At 41.1% G+C, this 16,794-nt stretch overlaps 1 protein-coding gene across 2 annotated transcripts in view; it reads right to left on the reverse strand.

The window, feature by feature from the left end:
- The window catches only part of LOC117498559 (neurexin-3b-like), a 314,909-nt gene that overhangs the window by 220,034 nt on the left and 78,081 nt on the right, over nucleotides 1-16,794 (reverse strand). The window contains exons 6-8 of one of the 2 annotated variants that reach the window (XM_034150741.1): nucleotides 16,634-16,678; nucleotides 14,876-15,037; nucleotides 324-762 (exon numbers count right to left, since the gene is read on the reverse strand). In XM_034150741.1, coding sequence (XP_034006632.1) covers nucleotides 324-762; nucleotides 14,876-15,037; nucleotides 16,634-16,678 — 646 coding nt within the window. The remainder of the gene's footprint in view (nucleotides 1-323; nucleotides 763-14,875; nucleotides 15,038-16,633; nucleotides 16,679-16,794) is intronic. The other variant, XM_034150742.1, reaches the window with a different exon arrangement.

A 16,794-nucleotide genomic window follows, 5' to 3' on the forward strand; every position in this document is an offset into this window, starting at 1 on the left:
CTCCCTTTATTTCTATTGATTCTTGTGTCTAGCAGTTTGATATTTGCCTTGGTGGCTGTGCCCATGAATTCATATCAAATGCCAAAGGCAACATATTTTTAATTGAGCAAATAATTCAGTTTCCTGATTGAAGCCATTGTGAGAAATAAAAACAACTGACATAACGAGTCCCAAGTGCAAGTGCAGGTTAACACCCTGTCAGAATGATGTAACACAGAAATTAATTCTGCTATAAATAAACTGCGTGACTAGAAGTAAGATCAGAAAAGTGAGTTCTGATGGAGGAAATGTTTCAGTTATTTCTATTTCCCCTCCTTCCTTACCTGAGCGTCCGTCCCTCTGGATGTCCACGTGGTGCCAGGCGCCGTCGTTGACCTTGGCCTGCGTGGCTTTGACCTTGATGGTGCCGGACCCCATGTCCAGCAGCAGAAACAGCCCTCCGTCCAGCAGCTCCACCGCAAAGAAGTCCACCTTGTTGTTCTTCTGGCCCTTAGCGTCCCGCCGGTCCTGGGCCTTCCCGTGGGTGAAGAGTATCAAGCCGTTGGGTTCGGAGGTGCGGAAGTCAAACGAGATGGAGCCGACGCGCTTGGTGTTCCATTTGGGCAACGCCAGGTAGGAGTCGGGCGTCTCGAAGTTGATGGGGTCGAGGGTGGGGACGTTTTCACACTTGAAGACCACGTCGCCCTGGAGTTTCATCTTGGGGTCCACGATGCGGGCGAGGCGGGAAAGCTCCAGACGGATATCGTTGTTCTTGTACACCACCTGGAAAGAAATATATGACATGACATTTAGCTATTTTAACAAAAGGATAATACAATAAGTACAATAAACCACAAAGATTCAAACAAGGTACAGTATATTGTACCATTGTAAGGTGCATTTAGGTTCGGTTAAATGGCCGCAATTGAAACAGGTGGGTTTTGATTTTGAATCAAAGATAATTGAGAGCTGTGTTTTTTGATGGGAGGGGTACCTGGGTCCAACTCGCAGTCCGGGAGTAGCAAGCCAACTAGGTGATGTCGATTGTAAAGCTTCATTCACATTAAATGTGTGGTAAAACGGCTCCGCCTTTCCCTAGTCATTATGCACCCCTCGAAATTGTCCAATTATTTCAACTTAAATATCGTTTACTACTCACCATCCAACGCGCAACCATTCAGATGAAAGCTGTATGGAGCGGCGCAAGCTAGCATTGGAGGTGACCATATATATGAAACTTAACTGGCTGTTATTTGTGTCCATGATAAAGCAATGAGCTGATCCATTCACAGTACAATAGTAGAATACCAGTGTCTTACAAAGGGATTCTTGCAGTCACTGGTAGGAAGTGAAGGGAGGGGAGTAAAGGTGTAGTGTAGGAGAACTTGGGTTCTTATTGACGTATGCTTTAGAAAATACATGCCATTTTAGTGTGAAGATGGTGAGTATACCTCAGTGTGAGTTGTGTCTTCAAGGGATTTCTTCTTCATTTATTTTCCCATCAGTACGGGGATAGTTTGCAAGCACAATAATGTTTGAGAAATCTGTATTTCCACGTGAATAGATTGCACTTGATTGCAATGTGTAACACCATAGCATCAGTATACCATATTGCCGATTTGAGAAGAGCTGGATCAATAAAACTAATATGGTCTAAGGCGTGTGTCGTCCAATTTGTTTCTCAGTCATCTTCTATTTCAAGTCCAATTTATCCAAGATGAACAGGAGATTGTACACCAAGGTGTCACTGTATTGTCATCAGATTGAACACCTGCCGACTGAGAGTGAAGCGTGAGCAGCCATGGCTGAATTATTAGAGAGTCATTCCGTGTAATGTTCAAGAACAGCAGTCTTGTATTTGTGACCCGGTGAGAATATACCCATTATTATACTTATTTACCCACAGTGAAATTGCTCAAAACCCCTAATCCAAAGTAGAAAGAAGCCCCCTATTATAGTCAAACAGAAGAAAACACTACTGAAAAGGAGAGGCGAATATTGTCGATTGGAATCCATCGAGGTGGAAAATTAATGTTTCTTTTATTTCCTTTCTGGGGAGAAAGATAGGCTTTTTTCTGGTATATTGGGTATTGTGTGCGCGAGAAACAGCAACACTGTTAGACGGAGCACAGCTGTCAGCAAACAGATTTTACTGCTGTGGGATTACCGATAATCCTGGAAGATTTGACAGTAGATCAACACAGGTGACCCGAGCGCCGAGGAGGACTGAAGAGAGAGAGAGGAGAGAGAGAGAGAGAGAGAGGAGAGAGGAGAGAGACGAGGCTGCTGGGAATAAGCACGGAAAGAGACGGCAACATGAGAAAGGAAATATGTCGGGAGGCAAATAGAGAGGAAAAGAGGGAGAGATCTGGAGGATTAAACGCTGTAAGGCCAGTCCGTGCCACTGGATTTCAAAATGTGATTGCGTGTGTTTTTGGGTGTGCACGTACAGTACAAACACAGTGATGGAGCTGTCAATAGGTTAATGACCACCCTTAATCTCCTGAACATGACACACAAGATAAGACTTAGCTTAGCACAACCTTTGTCAAGCACCTGATCGACTAGGTATAAATAGGTACAGTATATTTTGGTAACTTTAGGGAACTTGCATCAAAGTATATGTATGTATTAAAGATAAGGAGATGCATAGGAAAAGGAATGTTATTTTTATTACTGATGAACTGCACATTCTTTGTTTTGTTTTTTTCAGTTATAAATCCATGTTACGCTCTCAAGCAGAATCAAAATACTTTATTTATCCAGGGGGGAAATTGGGTTTTTAAATGTTGCTCCATTTAAGACAAAGCTTTTAATATTTCACAAAACATAAGACGTTATAATGAAAAGAATGTGCAAAAAAAGTCAATCAAAATATTTCCATAACATTTTTTAAACAGCAGTTCAAATTGAATTAGTTGAATAAAAAGTCAAAACTATAAAATAAATGTATATGATACAATATCTGCAGTGTTTTATCAGTATAAATAAAAGATATGAATGCTGTTAGTGTGAAGTGAACACACTGACAATGGAATCATACATGTTGAAGATAATCACGGTCAGCAGTCGCCTGCTCTGACCGGCGAGGGGAGTCTGTGTGAATGTGGAAGTTATTCAGTCTCAAAGCACTAGTCTGAAATGAAATATGACACAGCCTTCGGGGGGGGATAACATTTACATACCACAGCTGTCTGACCGACTAATTAATGAGTAATTAAACCCAGCAGGAATTATCGTATGATTAATATCATAAAGCTCTATAGTTTCTCACATTGTGTGCAAAATAAATGATTAGTTTAATATAGAAAATCAGAAATAGATTTGACTGTTGAAGAGGAATTGTTGCTCTATCTTTATCCGTCAGTCTTCTGTCAGCAAACTTTCTTTTTCCTAGTTACCTCATTGGGCACATTTGAGTTGGAAATGTTTTTAAGATTAAATATATATATAGCATTATATGACTATTTCAAACATGTAAATGTTACAGCATCAATCTGACGCAGTTCTTGGAACTTGATATCCTTTACAAAAGGTATACATGGGTCTAAAAAAGGTGCCTCAGCAGCAAAGACTTTGTCTAAAAAACGTAAAAAAATAATTGAAATGTATATTATAATTAACATAAAAGCCCAAAGTGACATCTTCAAATGCTCTGTCATAATCCACACAGAAGGAGCCAATTTCAAACAATCCTAAAAAAGGTTATTTAAAATTCTAAAGTCGACTGTCGAAAATAAGTCTGTCAAATCAGGCTCTATTTTTCTATGTTCTACCGTGACAGCTTTTTCATGTGTTATTTATAATAATTATAAAATTCACTAATGCAAAATAAAACCTTATATCGTCCTATCCCTACACAGGAATAAAATAAAAGCAGAAGATGCTTAAAATGTAGAAACTAGAGTAAAAATCACATAAATGATTAATAGCTTATCAAAATATTTGCCAATGGATTTCTGTAGAATGACCAATTGATTGTACGGACCTATTGCAGTAAAACAAGGACATCATAGGGTTCAAACCAGTTTGAAAGACCCACTGTGATGCTGGTGCAGTGTTTGAATATCATCTAAGCGTGCTAATACTGTATGACTCATGGCCCGAGGGATGGTCTCTGTTTGTTCTGTCTGTTTGTCTGCATGTGATTATCAGCTAACCTCTGGATATGAGAGAAATCGGAATATTACATGAAAAGAGAAAGCAAGGAGAAAAAGAGGCTTTAATGTACCTCATTTGGAATTTACAACTTCTTTGTAAACACTGCAGCGATGGTTCTTAGATTTAAATCTCACAAAAGTTCAAAAGCAGTCTGTCTGTCTTTGAGACGTATTAATTAGAACTTTTAGATATGGCAGCAAACACAAGGACGCCAGAGCCACAACTGGTTGCTATTGTACAAAAAATAAACTGTAATCGTCTACTCAACTCGTAAAACACTTGCTGTCTTAAGTGTTTTCTTCACTGGAAGAGTCATGGTACCGGAGATATATTATTTAATAACAATACCGGTGAAATTCCACAATTCTCAATAGCAATTTGATACCATGGTCCATCCATACACCCATGTTCCACAGCTTATCTGCAGTTGGGTCGCAGAACGAGCAGTTCCAGAAGAGGTCCCCAAGACTGCCCTTTCCCTGACCACATCAATCAGCTCTGACTGGGCATTCAAAGGGGCTCCCAGGCCAGCGTGGAGATATATTCCCTTCACCTGGTCCTCAGTCTGCCCCTCGGTCTCCTCCAGGTTTGACGTGCCTGGAACCCCACCCTGGGGAGGCGGCCAGGTAGCGTCCTTACCAGGCGCCCTAACAACCTCTGGCTCCTAGCTACGCGAAAGAGCAGCTGCTCTATCTTGGATGACTGAACTTCTCACCTTATCCCTAAGGGAAGTGCCAGCCACCCTCAAGTGAAAACCAATTTATGTGTTTCATGACCCATCCTTCATGATTATGAAAACACTACCCATCTTCAGCACATCCCAAAGATTCTCAATGGGGCTGAGGTCTGGACTCGGTGGTGGCCGATCCATGTGTGAAAAGGATGTCTCAAGCTTCCTGAACCACTCATTCACAATGTGAGCCCACTGAATCCTGGCATTGTCATCTTGGAACATGCCCATGCCATCAGGGAATACCATTGATGGAAAGACCTGGTCATTCACTATATTCAGGTAGTCAGCTGACCTCCTTCTTTGGGAACATAACATTGCTGAATGTAGACCTGACCAACTGCAGCAATCCCAGATCATACCACTGCCCCCACAGGCTTGCACGGTAGGCACTAGGCATGATGGGTGCATCACTTCATCCGCCTCTATTCTTTCCCTGATGCGCCCATCCCTCTGGAACAGGGTAAATCAAGATTCATTGATTTGGTTTTAATAATGCGTTGGACAGTTCTTCACCGGATTTCATGTATCTCCTTAGATGTTTCTTTGCTTGATGCAGGCCAATAATTAGACCCCTGATTAACATCTATTCCACGACCACAGGATATGTCTTCTGACATGGTTGTTTAAGAAATGAGAAGCTATTCACTGCATCAGCTAGGGTTAAATAACTTGTTGCCAGCTGAAACATAATAATCACTGCAGGAATTATCCAATGGAAGGCTCTTACAGATTGGCTTAGTTAAATCAAGTTGGTGACTTGTTCTTTGGACGGGCAGTGTACGAACTTCAATTACCGGTTGTCTTTTTTACACACACATTAGGAAATTGTTGACGGGTAGTCATTTTTACTGAAAGGTGCATGAATGCTCCAAAATGCAAATCCATGGAACTTGCGTTCACTGGCTGCTAAGAGCTAATAGCTAACGTTAACTAGCTCTCATGTCAGTTACGAGACAATTGCTAACATTGAAGCATCATCAGCTAAGAAATGTATGGCTCCTGCATGTCAATAGTGACTTTATTATGTTTCAAACACCTTTTATATCGTCCTCAGGATGGCGGAAAGCCGTTAGTCTCCCTTACCCTGACCCTAGTAACCCAAAGGTTTGTAACGTTTTCAGTATATTGGATTCAACTTGGTACCAGAGTATGAATTATCGTGGCATCCCTATTCTTGCCGGAGGAACCTTTTTTACAAAGTCTCTCTGCAAAGTCTCTTTCTGGTGCGTACTAATCTTCACATCAGCCAGCTCCTGATATGTTTTGGGATTATGATTTTGTCTGTTGTGCAGCAGTCCGATCAATAAGCTAATCAAAATGATGCCATAAAAGAGGAACTGACTGCTGCGGCGATTTGTACCTCATCTTATCCTTTGTTATGGCTGTGCTTTGCTACGCTTTCCTTTAGCCCATCAACGGCCTTATGGGGCCCATTCATAATGCAAGCACAGGGGACTGTAACGACTCCATAAAGCCGGGATTCTCTGTCTCTTGCTCCTGGATGGTGTATTGATCGGGCCCTGGTAAGGGTGAGGGAAGGGCAGGTGGGTGGAAGCGTGACACACACACACACACACACACACACACACACACACACACACACACACACACACTCTCTCTCTCTCCTCCCTAATCTACTTCAGATCAGTGCTCATGTCCTCTCGGCCCCGGCCACAGCAGCTGTCAGCTCATGATTTAGCCCCAGTGTTAATGAAGAAGCGAGGTAATTCCATTGAAGTGGAGTGAAGATACACACACACAAACAAAAAAGTCAATTGGGTGTGTGTGCAAATCCACAAATGCAACTGCACAGATATACAATACAATGCAGTATTTACGACAGTAAGTGCAGATCGGTGAAGCGATTGTGGGTAAATATTGATGAAAACGGAATGAGTGACAGCACTGAGGAAACAAGAGATAGAATATTCAGTAGCAATTACTGGGGATCAATACGAGTCTGACTGCCATGGTACAGGGACTGGGACGTGACAGTGCACCAGTATTAAAGGGTTAGCTCACCCAAATGTGTTTTTTTTATAAATGTTTACATGGACTGCCCCCCCCCCTCCCTTAGGGGAATTCATCCACAAAAAACACACTGGACGCTGCACTAGGTCAGAAACCAGAGGAGACTGTGAAGTCCATCGTAGAAGGACCACTTTTGGACAAAATGTCCTCTCCATTAAAGGCAGTTCTTTCTGGAATAGCCTCCCAACTGAGATACAGGATTGTCCCACTCTCAATAGTTTTAAAGGACAACTTAAAGAATGGTTGAGCAACAAACAGACGTGCAATCACCGCTAAATGCACTTTAATACAGGGGTATCTCCTCTTGCACTTTATGTAGCCCTTTTATCTCCTCCTGCACTTTATATGTCGTAGCTGCTGCACTGCCATGTGGTAAATGCTTGTATGCTGCTCATGCTCTTTCTTTCATGTATTTATTTTTGCTATGTATATAAATGTGATGTTCTTATATGTTGTATGTGACGGGACTACGGATGGAAATGAGCTCAAAGCTAAAATCCGGCTCATTTCAAAGTGTTCATCAATGTGCACTGTCCCGATTCAAATAAACGATTAAATGAAATGAAAATGAAATACAAAATATCTTCCTAATTTGGATTGTAGATATGGTTGTTTTTAAGTGGACAGTTTAAGATATACCTGACATTTAACCTATGACATAATAGATGTGTTGGAATATTCGTTGTGTTTCAACCGTCTCAGCTTGTGCTTTGAGTGCACAAATATCAATCAAGGTTTTGCCCAGCATGCACTTCATGTTTTCATATCATTTGGATATTTTGTTTCATAAATATTGACATGGAAATGTATGGTATGATTTGGATGCAAGTTTGGGCTTGAACATATTCCACATTTAGTCCATCTAAATATCAGTATATCTTATCACTATTTATTTAAGTAGTTCTATTAAGCTAAAGATTTAAATAATTAAAAAAAATGTTTGGGTTTGAAGTCTTTACTGGCTTATTAAAAAAGTAAAAAATAAAGTTTTAAGCAAGTTCCATATTTGGTAGCAACAGTTTCAGTGGGGGATATTCAAAATGTTGGTTGCTAGTATATTTTGTGATTTGGGTGAAATGTACCTTTATGCGGCAAAAAAGAATGCTGCAAACCTCTCTCAGGCAGTCTGCTTCAGCCGGGCCCCTTGAGACACCATTCACTGCGACACATACCCTGTCACACACAATGAGGCGTTCCATTCAATCTGTCACATGAACTTTCTCCAACCCTTCCTGCGAATGCTGCTGCAGCTCTGCTCCAAACACCAACCTCGAGCTCTATTGCTACAGCACCACCTTCACCGCCATCACAGCTACAGTATGTGTCTGATAGGGTTCCAGCTGGGGAGAGAATGCGTCACTTCCTTCTGTTTCATTCTACAAGTTAAGATGAACACATTGCAGGGAATGAGAAATAAGTAAGTAAATAAATATATCCATACAATATATAAATAGCCATATTTTCTCAAACAAATACGTTCCAGACTGAAATGGAAAGCTTAACAAGGCATCATTTGCACCAAAGTCTAATATACAATTCACAACTTCAGATCCATGCATTTCAAACTTAAGGGTGAGTTTTATTCTGAAATCAATTACTTAATGTTCTCCTTTTCTTAGACCATACATATATTTTTCTGTAAAATACACAACACTCCTTATCCCCTTTAAAACAGAGATAGTCTTGAAAGGGGCCCTATTGTGCTTTTTGGCGTTTTCCCTTTCCTGTTGAGGGTTATAGTTTTGGTGCATGTAAATGGTCTGCAAAGGCTGACATCCCAATATCACTTCCCAACATTAAAGCATGTTAACATGTCACAGTAGAGGCATATATTAAAAATATGAACCTGACTAGATGTCCTATTTAAGTTCATAAAACGTCATCCCTCCTATGGTTTATAACAATACTAAATCCAAATCAGCTCAGTCGGGGCCAGAGTTTACACCAAAAATGTGGATTTAATTGTAATCTTTAAACAAGTACTGATCTCTCGAATGCTTTTATCTTATCAGACTGACTTTGTTATGGGACTTTTGAGCATCAATACTGCATGTATAACAAACGACATCTGTTTGCATAATACTGAGCTATGCTGTACAATAGGGTGCCTGTAACATTAAAGGGGCCCCATTATAATATGTTGGGACTTTCCCTATCTAGAAGTGTGTCACGTAGGTTTGTGTGCATGTAAATGGTCTGCAAAAGCTAAAATATAAGCTAAGCTAACCATTTCCTGGTTGTAGCTTCATTCGAGAAAGTTATATTTTCTCATCTAACTCTTGAAGAATGCAAAACATTATTATTTCCTACAGTAAAAAACGTTTCCTTTAAAGGAAAGAAATGTAGCCAACTTGTCTTTTTTTACATCACAGGGAAATGCTACTCATTGAGAGCAAGCCAGCGTTGCTGCAAAAATCCATGAGTTTCTGGTAGGTGCAGTAAAATATATCATAAAGTCAACGTTGTGTGGGAGGGTCTAAGCCTTAAAACAGTATCTGTTCAACTTCCTGGAGAAAAGTGTGTGTTAGATCATTCAATAAGCTGCATAGTATATATAAAAAAGAGGGTGCCTGCTATGAGGTCGCCATTCAGTCTGAAGCAAGGAAATTAAAACTTATTTCCTGCAATTACATTTCATCTGTGATAAGTAAAGGTTACACAACAGATACAAAATGTTTTAAAAAAAGGGAATAGTTATCACGTTTTGTTAGCTGCACTCTTTCAAAAGAGCATGACTTTCGAAAAAGAGATTTTGTCAACAATAAAAACCATTCTTCTCAAATGCTATCAGTTATCATAGGTGTATTGTGCTCCCTGGGATACTGACTCCACAATTTAAAAATATCTTTTCAGCACATTTATTGTTGTAATATTATAACACCGGGTTTAAAGTAACCAAGAGTTCCGGATATAAATAAGTGCAGGATGAAACTTAGTTGAGACTGTACAAGGGTGAAAGGTGAAATAATTCCATAGAAATCTGAAGATGGTACTCATCCATCACTGTTTGGCCCTCTAAGGGGATATTAAAGAAATAATTAAAAAGGACAGGATGACATTTGCATAAGTATTGGAGAGGAAAACAAGCGTTGCCTGAACATACTGCGGTGACTAACACAAAACTGATGACGACGATGTTCCCCTCAAATGCCAAATATTGGTCTCTTGCCCTCGCTCCTCTTCCTCTCACTTACTCATCATTCTCTCGATCTCCGTCAATATCGGTATGTTCTGCTTGTGTCTCCCACCTGCTGACATCCACCTCATTGTCCTGGCCTTTCATTTCTTCAACACTCCACCTTCTACCCTGACATACTTCTCTGATATTACTCATCAGTTCCTCTCTCCGGCTCCTCCTCCGTCTGCAGACATGCCGGTGCATGCCCCAGCTGCCCCCGCAGTCTGACACAAGTTGCCAGCTCCAGTGCCGCCACGGGTGCCCTGTGACACCGGAAGGAGGGGCTGGATGGCGTGAGAGAAGGAGGCGGGGGAGGGGAGGAGGGGGAGTTGCATAAGGCACTGCAAACATCAGGCTGACCGGAGAGTGAGCCCCAATGGCCATTGAGTCACGTGACGCGCTGCGGCCCACAAACACGCGCAGAGGCGGGACGTGTGTGTGTGTTGTGTATGGATGACATCCCATAAAGCCTACGGCGGCAGATGAGTGCAGTGGAGGCTGAACGAGAGAGGGCTTGTGATGGCAGCGGCTCTTTTGTTGGTCGGACAGAAGAGAAAAGAAAGCCGCTCGTTGTTGCAACACATGCCTGCATCGGTTTATTCATCAGCTTTAAGTGTGTTTTTCTTTTAAATATAGAATCCAATATTCACCGACATTCTTTCTTCTGTAGCGTTTGAAGCACCCTGGCCAGGCGTTACTCAGCGTCAGACAGAAATACTGACGCACTCGGATCTGAGCAATGGGCCAAACACCACTGAATCATTCCCTCATTATCTGGGGGATATTGGATCTAAAGGAAGAGGTGGAGGGGGCAGGAAAGAATAAATATGGTGTAGGAGAACAAGAAAGAGCGAGAGAGACAAAAGGATGATGCATAGGGACTGCTTGTCGATGAAAGAGTTGGGTTTTATTGTGAATGAATAGAAGGATGAAACAGCCGGTCGTGAGCAGTTTGCTTACTCCTGGGTAGCAGCTGGCATCATGCCTGCTTAATGGAGCAACGGATGATGAACAGTTGAGGATCGCACAATACTACCACTACCCGATACCACATGGTGAATCACCTAGAAGGTTCTGTCCACCAAACGCTCCCTCTCAAGGGCCAGCTCATGTTGAGTCACGCTTCTTGGGATAATAATGGAAACAAATGGAGGATACCAATGCCTCTGCAATGTGGCCTGTGATGAAATATGCCTGCATTGATGTATTAGCCTCCTTAAAGCTGCACTTATAAATATTTTAACATGAGACATCTTTCAAAAGACTACTGTACTGTTGGATGAGGAAAGGGTTGTTACGATCAGACAGATTTTTTTAACACCCTTTTTGTAAATATGTGTGAAACCTCATGCTAGTTGCTTTTGCATTGCTGAGACTCTTCAGTTTTTGCTGGATGGCCCTGAACACCTCCAGTTGTAAAAAAAATAAACTCAGAGTGGAAAAGAACCCAACGTTTTTCCCCCTAGTCCAATCAGATGAACTGAAATGTGGGCTGTCTGTAGAGGCTGTTGTTAGATACCCTGAACTACTTTACTAACTGTAGTTACCATGGTGTAGACAGGAAGATAATGTACAAGGCAAAAGGGCTTGAGATTTTGGCTAACCCTAACCCTTGCTTTCATGAATTCAAAGCATTATCTATTGGTTAGCGTACAGTTAGTGATGGTCTTACATTAGCACTCATTTGGTCAACTCTTACTACTTTCAAATCCAGACTGAAAACTCATATTTTGTCCGCTGCTTTTGATTGAGCTGCAGTATGGCTTTTATTCATGTATTCTATACCTGTTGTGTTTATTTTATTATCTTTGCTTTTTAATGCCTGTTTTTAAATGCCATTTTATAATGTGTGTCTGCTGTATTTAGGGAGGCGTGTGGTGCAGTGGGTTGTGCGTTGGTGTTTGGATCAGGGGGTCACAGGTTCAAACCCCACTGCAGTCAGCATGTCCTTGTGTCCCTGGGCAAGACACTTCACCCCAAATTGCTCCTGTGGGGATTGCCCACAGTATTGAGTGTGAAAGTCGCTTTGGATAAAAGCGTCTAACAAGTGACATGTAATGTAATGTATTTCTTCGTAAATGTCTTTTAATTAATTTTTGTAAAGCACTTTGAATTGCCGTGTGCTGAAAGCTGCTATATAAATAAACTTGCCTTGCCTAACAGGAAGTGTGTACAAAAGCTGTACAATACATATGATATTTTCTCCTTATAATTCAATTGGAAGTGCCATTGGTGGATGGGTGAGGAGGCTCAGGCAGGGATTGGTTCTAGTGGAATTTACCACATCACTATGTGCATACAAATTCAGAAGATGAATGTGTTCAAACTACTTTCTTCCCCCTGCTACTTGGTATGGACTACACCACCAGGTAGAGAGTCAAAAACAAACAAGTAGGCCTGGCAAATACAGTATGTGTACAGTTCTTATAACTCTGTGTTCACACATTCATATTTAATCATTACTCTGATGCAACTACTAGCTCCGGCGAAAAGCTTCAATAATTCTGTTGCAGTCGAGAACTGAGTACAAACACATCTTTTCACATTGCAAAAAGAAAACATGAATAGCTTGACATAAATGAACAATACGGATATGTTAATGAGACTCTTTGTGCTTGTGGTGTGTTTACTGGCAACCACAGACTGAAAGAAAACCTAGCCTAAGAAACACTAAGATGTTAATGATGACAGGTACATTTGAAAGAAGTCAAAGCTCTGGTTGTGCATATCTATTTATTCACACAGCCGCAAGCAACAGTAAAGGCATGGCTGGGTCGGTGCTTCTAATGTATGCACTGTATTTGTGTGTGTGAGAGAAAGTGTCGGAGCAGTTTGAGCGTGGTCTAGAGATGCATTAGCCAATCTGGTAATGACTGGAGGAACAGCAGTGGTAACATAAAACAATGCAGACAAGGTGACTTTCTCTAACAGGCTTGCTTGTGTGCTTCTGTGTGTGTGCGTACCCTCAAAGCAAGAGGAAGTAAGAGAGTGTATATAGTGGTCCGATGGAAATGAAATGCATGTTTGAAGGTGCTCATCTGAGCATGGCGGCACATCAAAAGACTTACTGGCTTTTGACAAAATTGAGAAGGTTGTGATGGAAGGAGAAAAACAGCCAGAGGGATGAAGAAAGGCAGGTTTGAGAAAATGTAGGCATATTGTTATTGTTGAGATACCTCAGATACCAATGTCTGTGATTGCCTGGGTTGAAATCATCAGGTTATACAAAATGATTTGGATTGTGAAATTGAATTGAAACTTATTCATAGTGTTAGAAATGGAAATTAGTAGAATGACTAATATATATACGTTACTAATATATACTAATATGTTTCCATAGATGTATTTGTATGCGCATATGAAGAATCACATTAGTAAAGCTGTACTGTATGTAAACATCAGAATTGGACACAATTTCCTTAAATCCATAATAAAGTTTTATGTTGTGTTAAGGTAGTTTTTGAATTTGTCGAAAACAAGTTTGGTTTTTTTGCCGAACCACTACTGAAAAATGTAACTAGCAATCATTGCATTCATGTGTCTTTTTGTCCAGACAGCATGAAACATGGACGATACTATTTGACATTAAAGAACTAATAAAACACGCTTTAAAAAGTAAACTGGTATTGGGGACACAGTTTATCATTGTGGTCATTACTGTGGATCTTTAGTTTTTAACACGGAAGTCACTTATTAATGTGTATAATGAGATTGTTTTGTCGATTGAAATACAAGTAATTCATTGGTTGATATCTGAGCAAAGCTAGACACGTCTATCAGTTCCTTCACAGGATAAAACACGCACAATCAATTAGTGTCCACAGAGTTAGATTTCAACATGTTATATGATGCGTATTATTTTCTGGCAGTGTTCCAATCATCTAAGGCACATTAATAACAACAGAACTGACCTTCCTGTTAACACTGCAACACAGCTTTCAAGATAAAACTGATGTGAAAACAAACTGCAGGTAGGTACTGAGGACCACAATACTCTCCAAAAGGATTTTAAAACACCAAGGTAGAATCTCTTATGGTGACAAAATGATGTGTTCTTTCCTCTTGTCCATACTGCAGCTACTACACTAAGACACACACCTGCCCCCAGTTTGGGAAAAACCTAATGCCATTTCTGAGCCTGCTGCTAAACTGCAGGAATACATGTAAGTTGTTTTACAGCACCAAAGGGCCATCCGTTCTCCCTTTATTACCCTGACTTGCTGCAGAATAAGTAATGGCGAGCAAAATAGTAAATAACGGGGTACTTAATACTTTTTCTGGCTCTACTGACAAGCTCGAAGGGCCAGCGAATGCATTATAAATGTCCCGAAACAACAACGCTTATTCCTATTTCATCATAAGCAAATATTTCTTCCAGAATGCGGCCCATCGGGAGGCGTTTCAGCGGCACACTCAAGCCTTATGCTGCAAATTACATGTGACAGAAGCAATTTTGGGATATTTTCTTCACACGCAAAGTGCAGTAAGTGTTATGAATTAGATTAAGCGGGGGAATATTGAAAGTCGGATACTTCCGCTGCCAACTCAGCAGCTTTAATTGATAATGCAATTTTATTTTACTCTCAATTGCCTTCTTTTTCAGGAAAAGTGTGCTGATCATTTTTTGTTATGCCGTATCACAAACAGCTGCACTTGCTGAGTGAATACTAAGAAAATGTATGTGGGTGGCGGCACATGTATGCATGACAACAGTTTGAAAAATGCAGGTATAATAATGCAATGCGACAACCCACAGTGTATACTAGTCATGTAATGAAACGCGTCTCTCCTACCTCTTTGAGGCAGCCCATGAAGTTGTTGCTAACAGGAGATCCGGGCAGATCCGCAGTGCTGGGGCTCCCCCCCACGTAGAAGAAATCATCGGAGCCCAGCATGGTGTAGTCTTCCTGGGTGTAGCCAGTGGTTGTGAGGATGCCATCCACGGAGATAGTCACCTGTTGAGGGGCAACACATAGCCAAAGCCATGCCATTACACTCTGGTATTCGATCTTGTGATGTGTATAAAACAAACCACCTTCCTTGGTCTGCATTCGAAATAGTTTCTTTAGGTCCCACACTGTTGGTTGCTTTCTCATTGAACTGTTTTTTAGTTTTTTTACGGAATCCTTTGGTACCTTTCAGCGATTGTTTTGGACCAGACAGTGTTTGGATTTTGTTAATGGAATTTTTGTCATAGGATTCACAGGACAGATAAAGAAAATATGGCCCAGGCATATTTTCTTTATCTTTGATGGGGGTAAGAGAATGGATTGTAGGTTTGGTTCGGAAACTTTAGGTTGGGGGGAGGGTTAGTACAATGTTCAAACCAAGGACAAATTGACTACACTTGTCTTAGGTTTCGGGGTTTATCTGCTAAATGCAGACACACATGTATACTGTACACACATAGGTGGGCACACACTCATACGTACACACTTTCACTCTCACACCATCCGTCTCACTTTCGCCAATCTCTCGCAAACATCTACATCTATATATCCACGCACATGCAAACGAAGGGAGGCTTTTCACACCATCAATGTGCAAACCAAGGTCATCACCGTTAGAAGGCAAATTAACCACATTTAATTGGACATGTAAGGGAGTAAGTGGATCAATGGTGCCAGGCAAAGCTGGGGGCAGGCCACACAGACTCCGAGACTCATGCGCAATCAAGACCAGAGCCCATATTCAAACACACTCTCAGAATAGCTGACGCTGATCTGGGATCAGGTTTAGCTCAGGTGTCATGGCTGTGTTTTCAATGTCACAGGAGCAGACCAATAATCCTAGATCAGTATGCTTATTCTTAGAAATGTTATGAGTATGGACCCAGGGGTAACGGGGGATCAAGGTTAGCTACAACACAACAACACCACTTTCACTAGCATGCTACAAAACACACACAGGGGATGTGGGGGGGGTTGAGTGATAGGTGGAAGGTGAGTGAATTAGAGTGTTAGTGGTTATTTGGATGACAGGGTTGAGGTTAAATGAATTTGGGAGGTGAAGGGTAAATGAATTGTGGGCATGCCATGCGCCATAGTGAGTTGGAAACAACTGTCAGAGCTCCCGCAATGAAGGTAAAGGGTTGCCATTTTTTGGTCTCTTTTAGGGCTCGGTGTCGAGGTCCCATCATTGGGATTGTGGCAAGCTTCTGTCAGTTCTGGACGACAGTCCTCACAAAAAATGGGGACTTTTTGTGCAAAAAAAATTTGATAAAAAGTTAGTCGCCTTGACTAAGGCAAAGAAATTCAATTTTGTTTTACTTGTTGGAAATCTGCAGTAATGTGGAAGAAACAGAGAAAAAAAAGTAAAAGCCAAAGTGAAAAAAAACATAATGGGGGATTGTGGGGTAAAGAAGAAGGCTGTTGGCAGGTCAGGGAGGAAATTGAGAAGAAGCGAAGAAAGAATTGCCTGGTAATACAAACCCATCTCCTCATTTTTTGATAAGAGTGTCTAGGATGAAACTCAAAGAGAACGAATAAAAGAAGAGAGGGGGAGGGGACACACGGCAAACCCAAAAAAAAGACAATAAGAATGATATCTACCAGACAATGTAGTTTGTTTACCATAGCGTGTCCAATGCCTGATTGCTTTCCAGAAAAAGGGGAAGAAAGGAAATCAAAAGAATAGTGAACAAAAAAGGTTGTTAATAAGGATGGACAGAAAACTAAAACCAAAAGCAATGATGAAGAATTAGGATGTTAGT

This window comes from Trematomus bernacchii, unplaced genomic scaffold (genome assembly GCF_902827165.1).
Source record: "Trematomus bernacchii unplaced genomic scaffold, fTreBer1.1, whole genome shotgun sequence".
In the NCBI taxonomy this organism is placed as follows: Eukaryota; Metazoa; Chordata; class Actinopteri; order Perciformes; family Nototheniidae; genus Trematomus; species Trematomus bernacchii.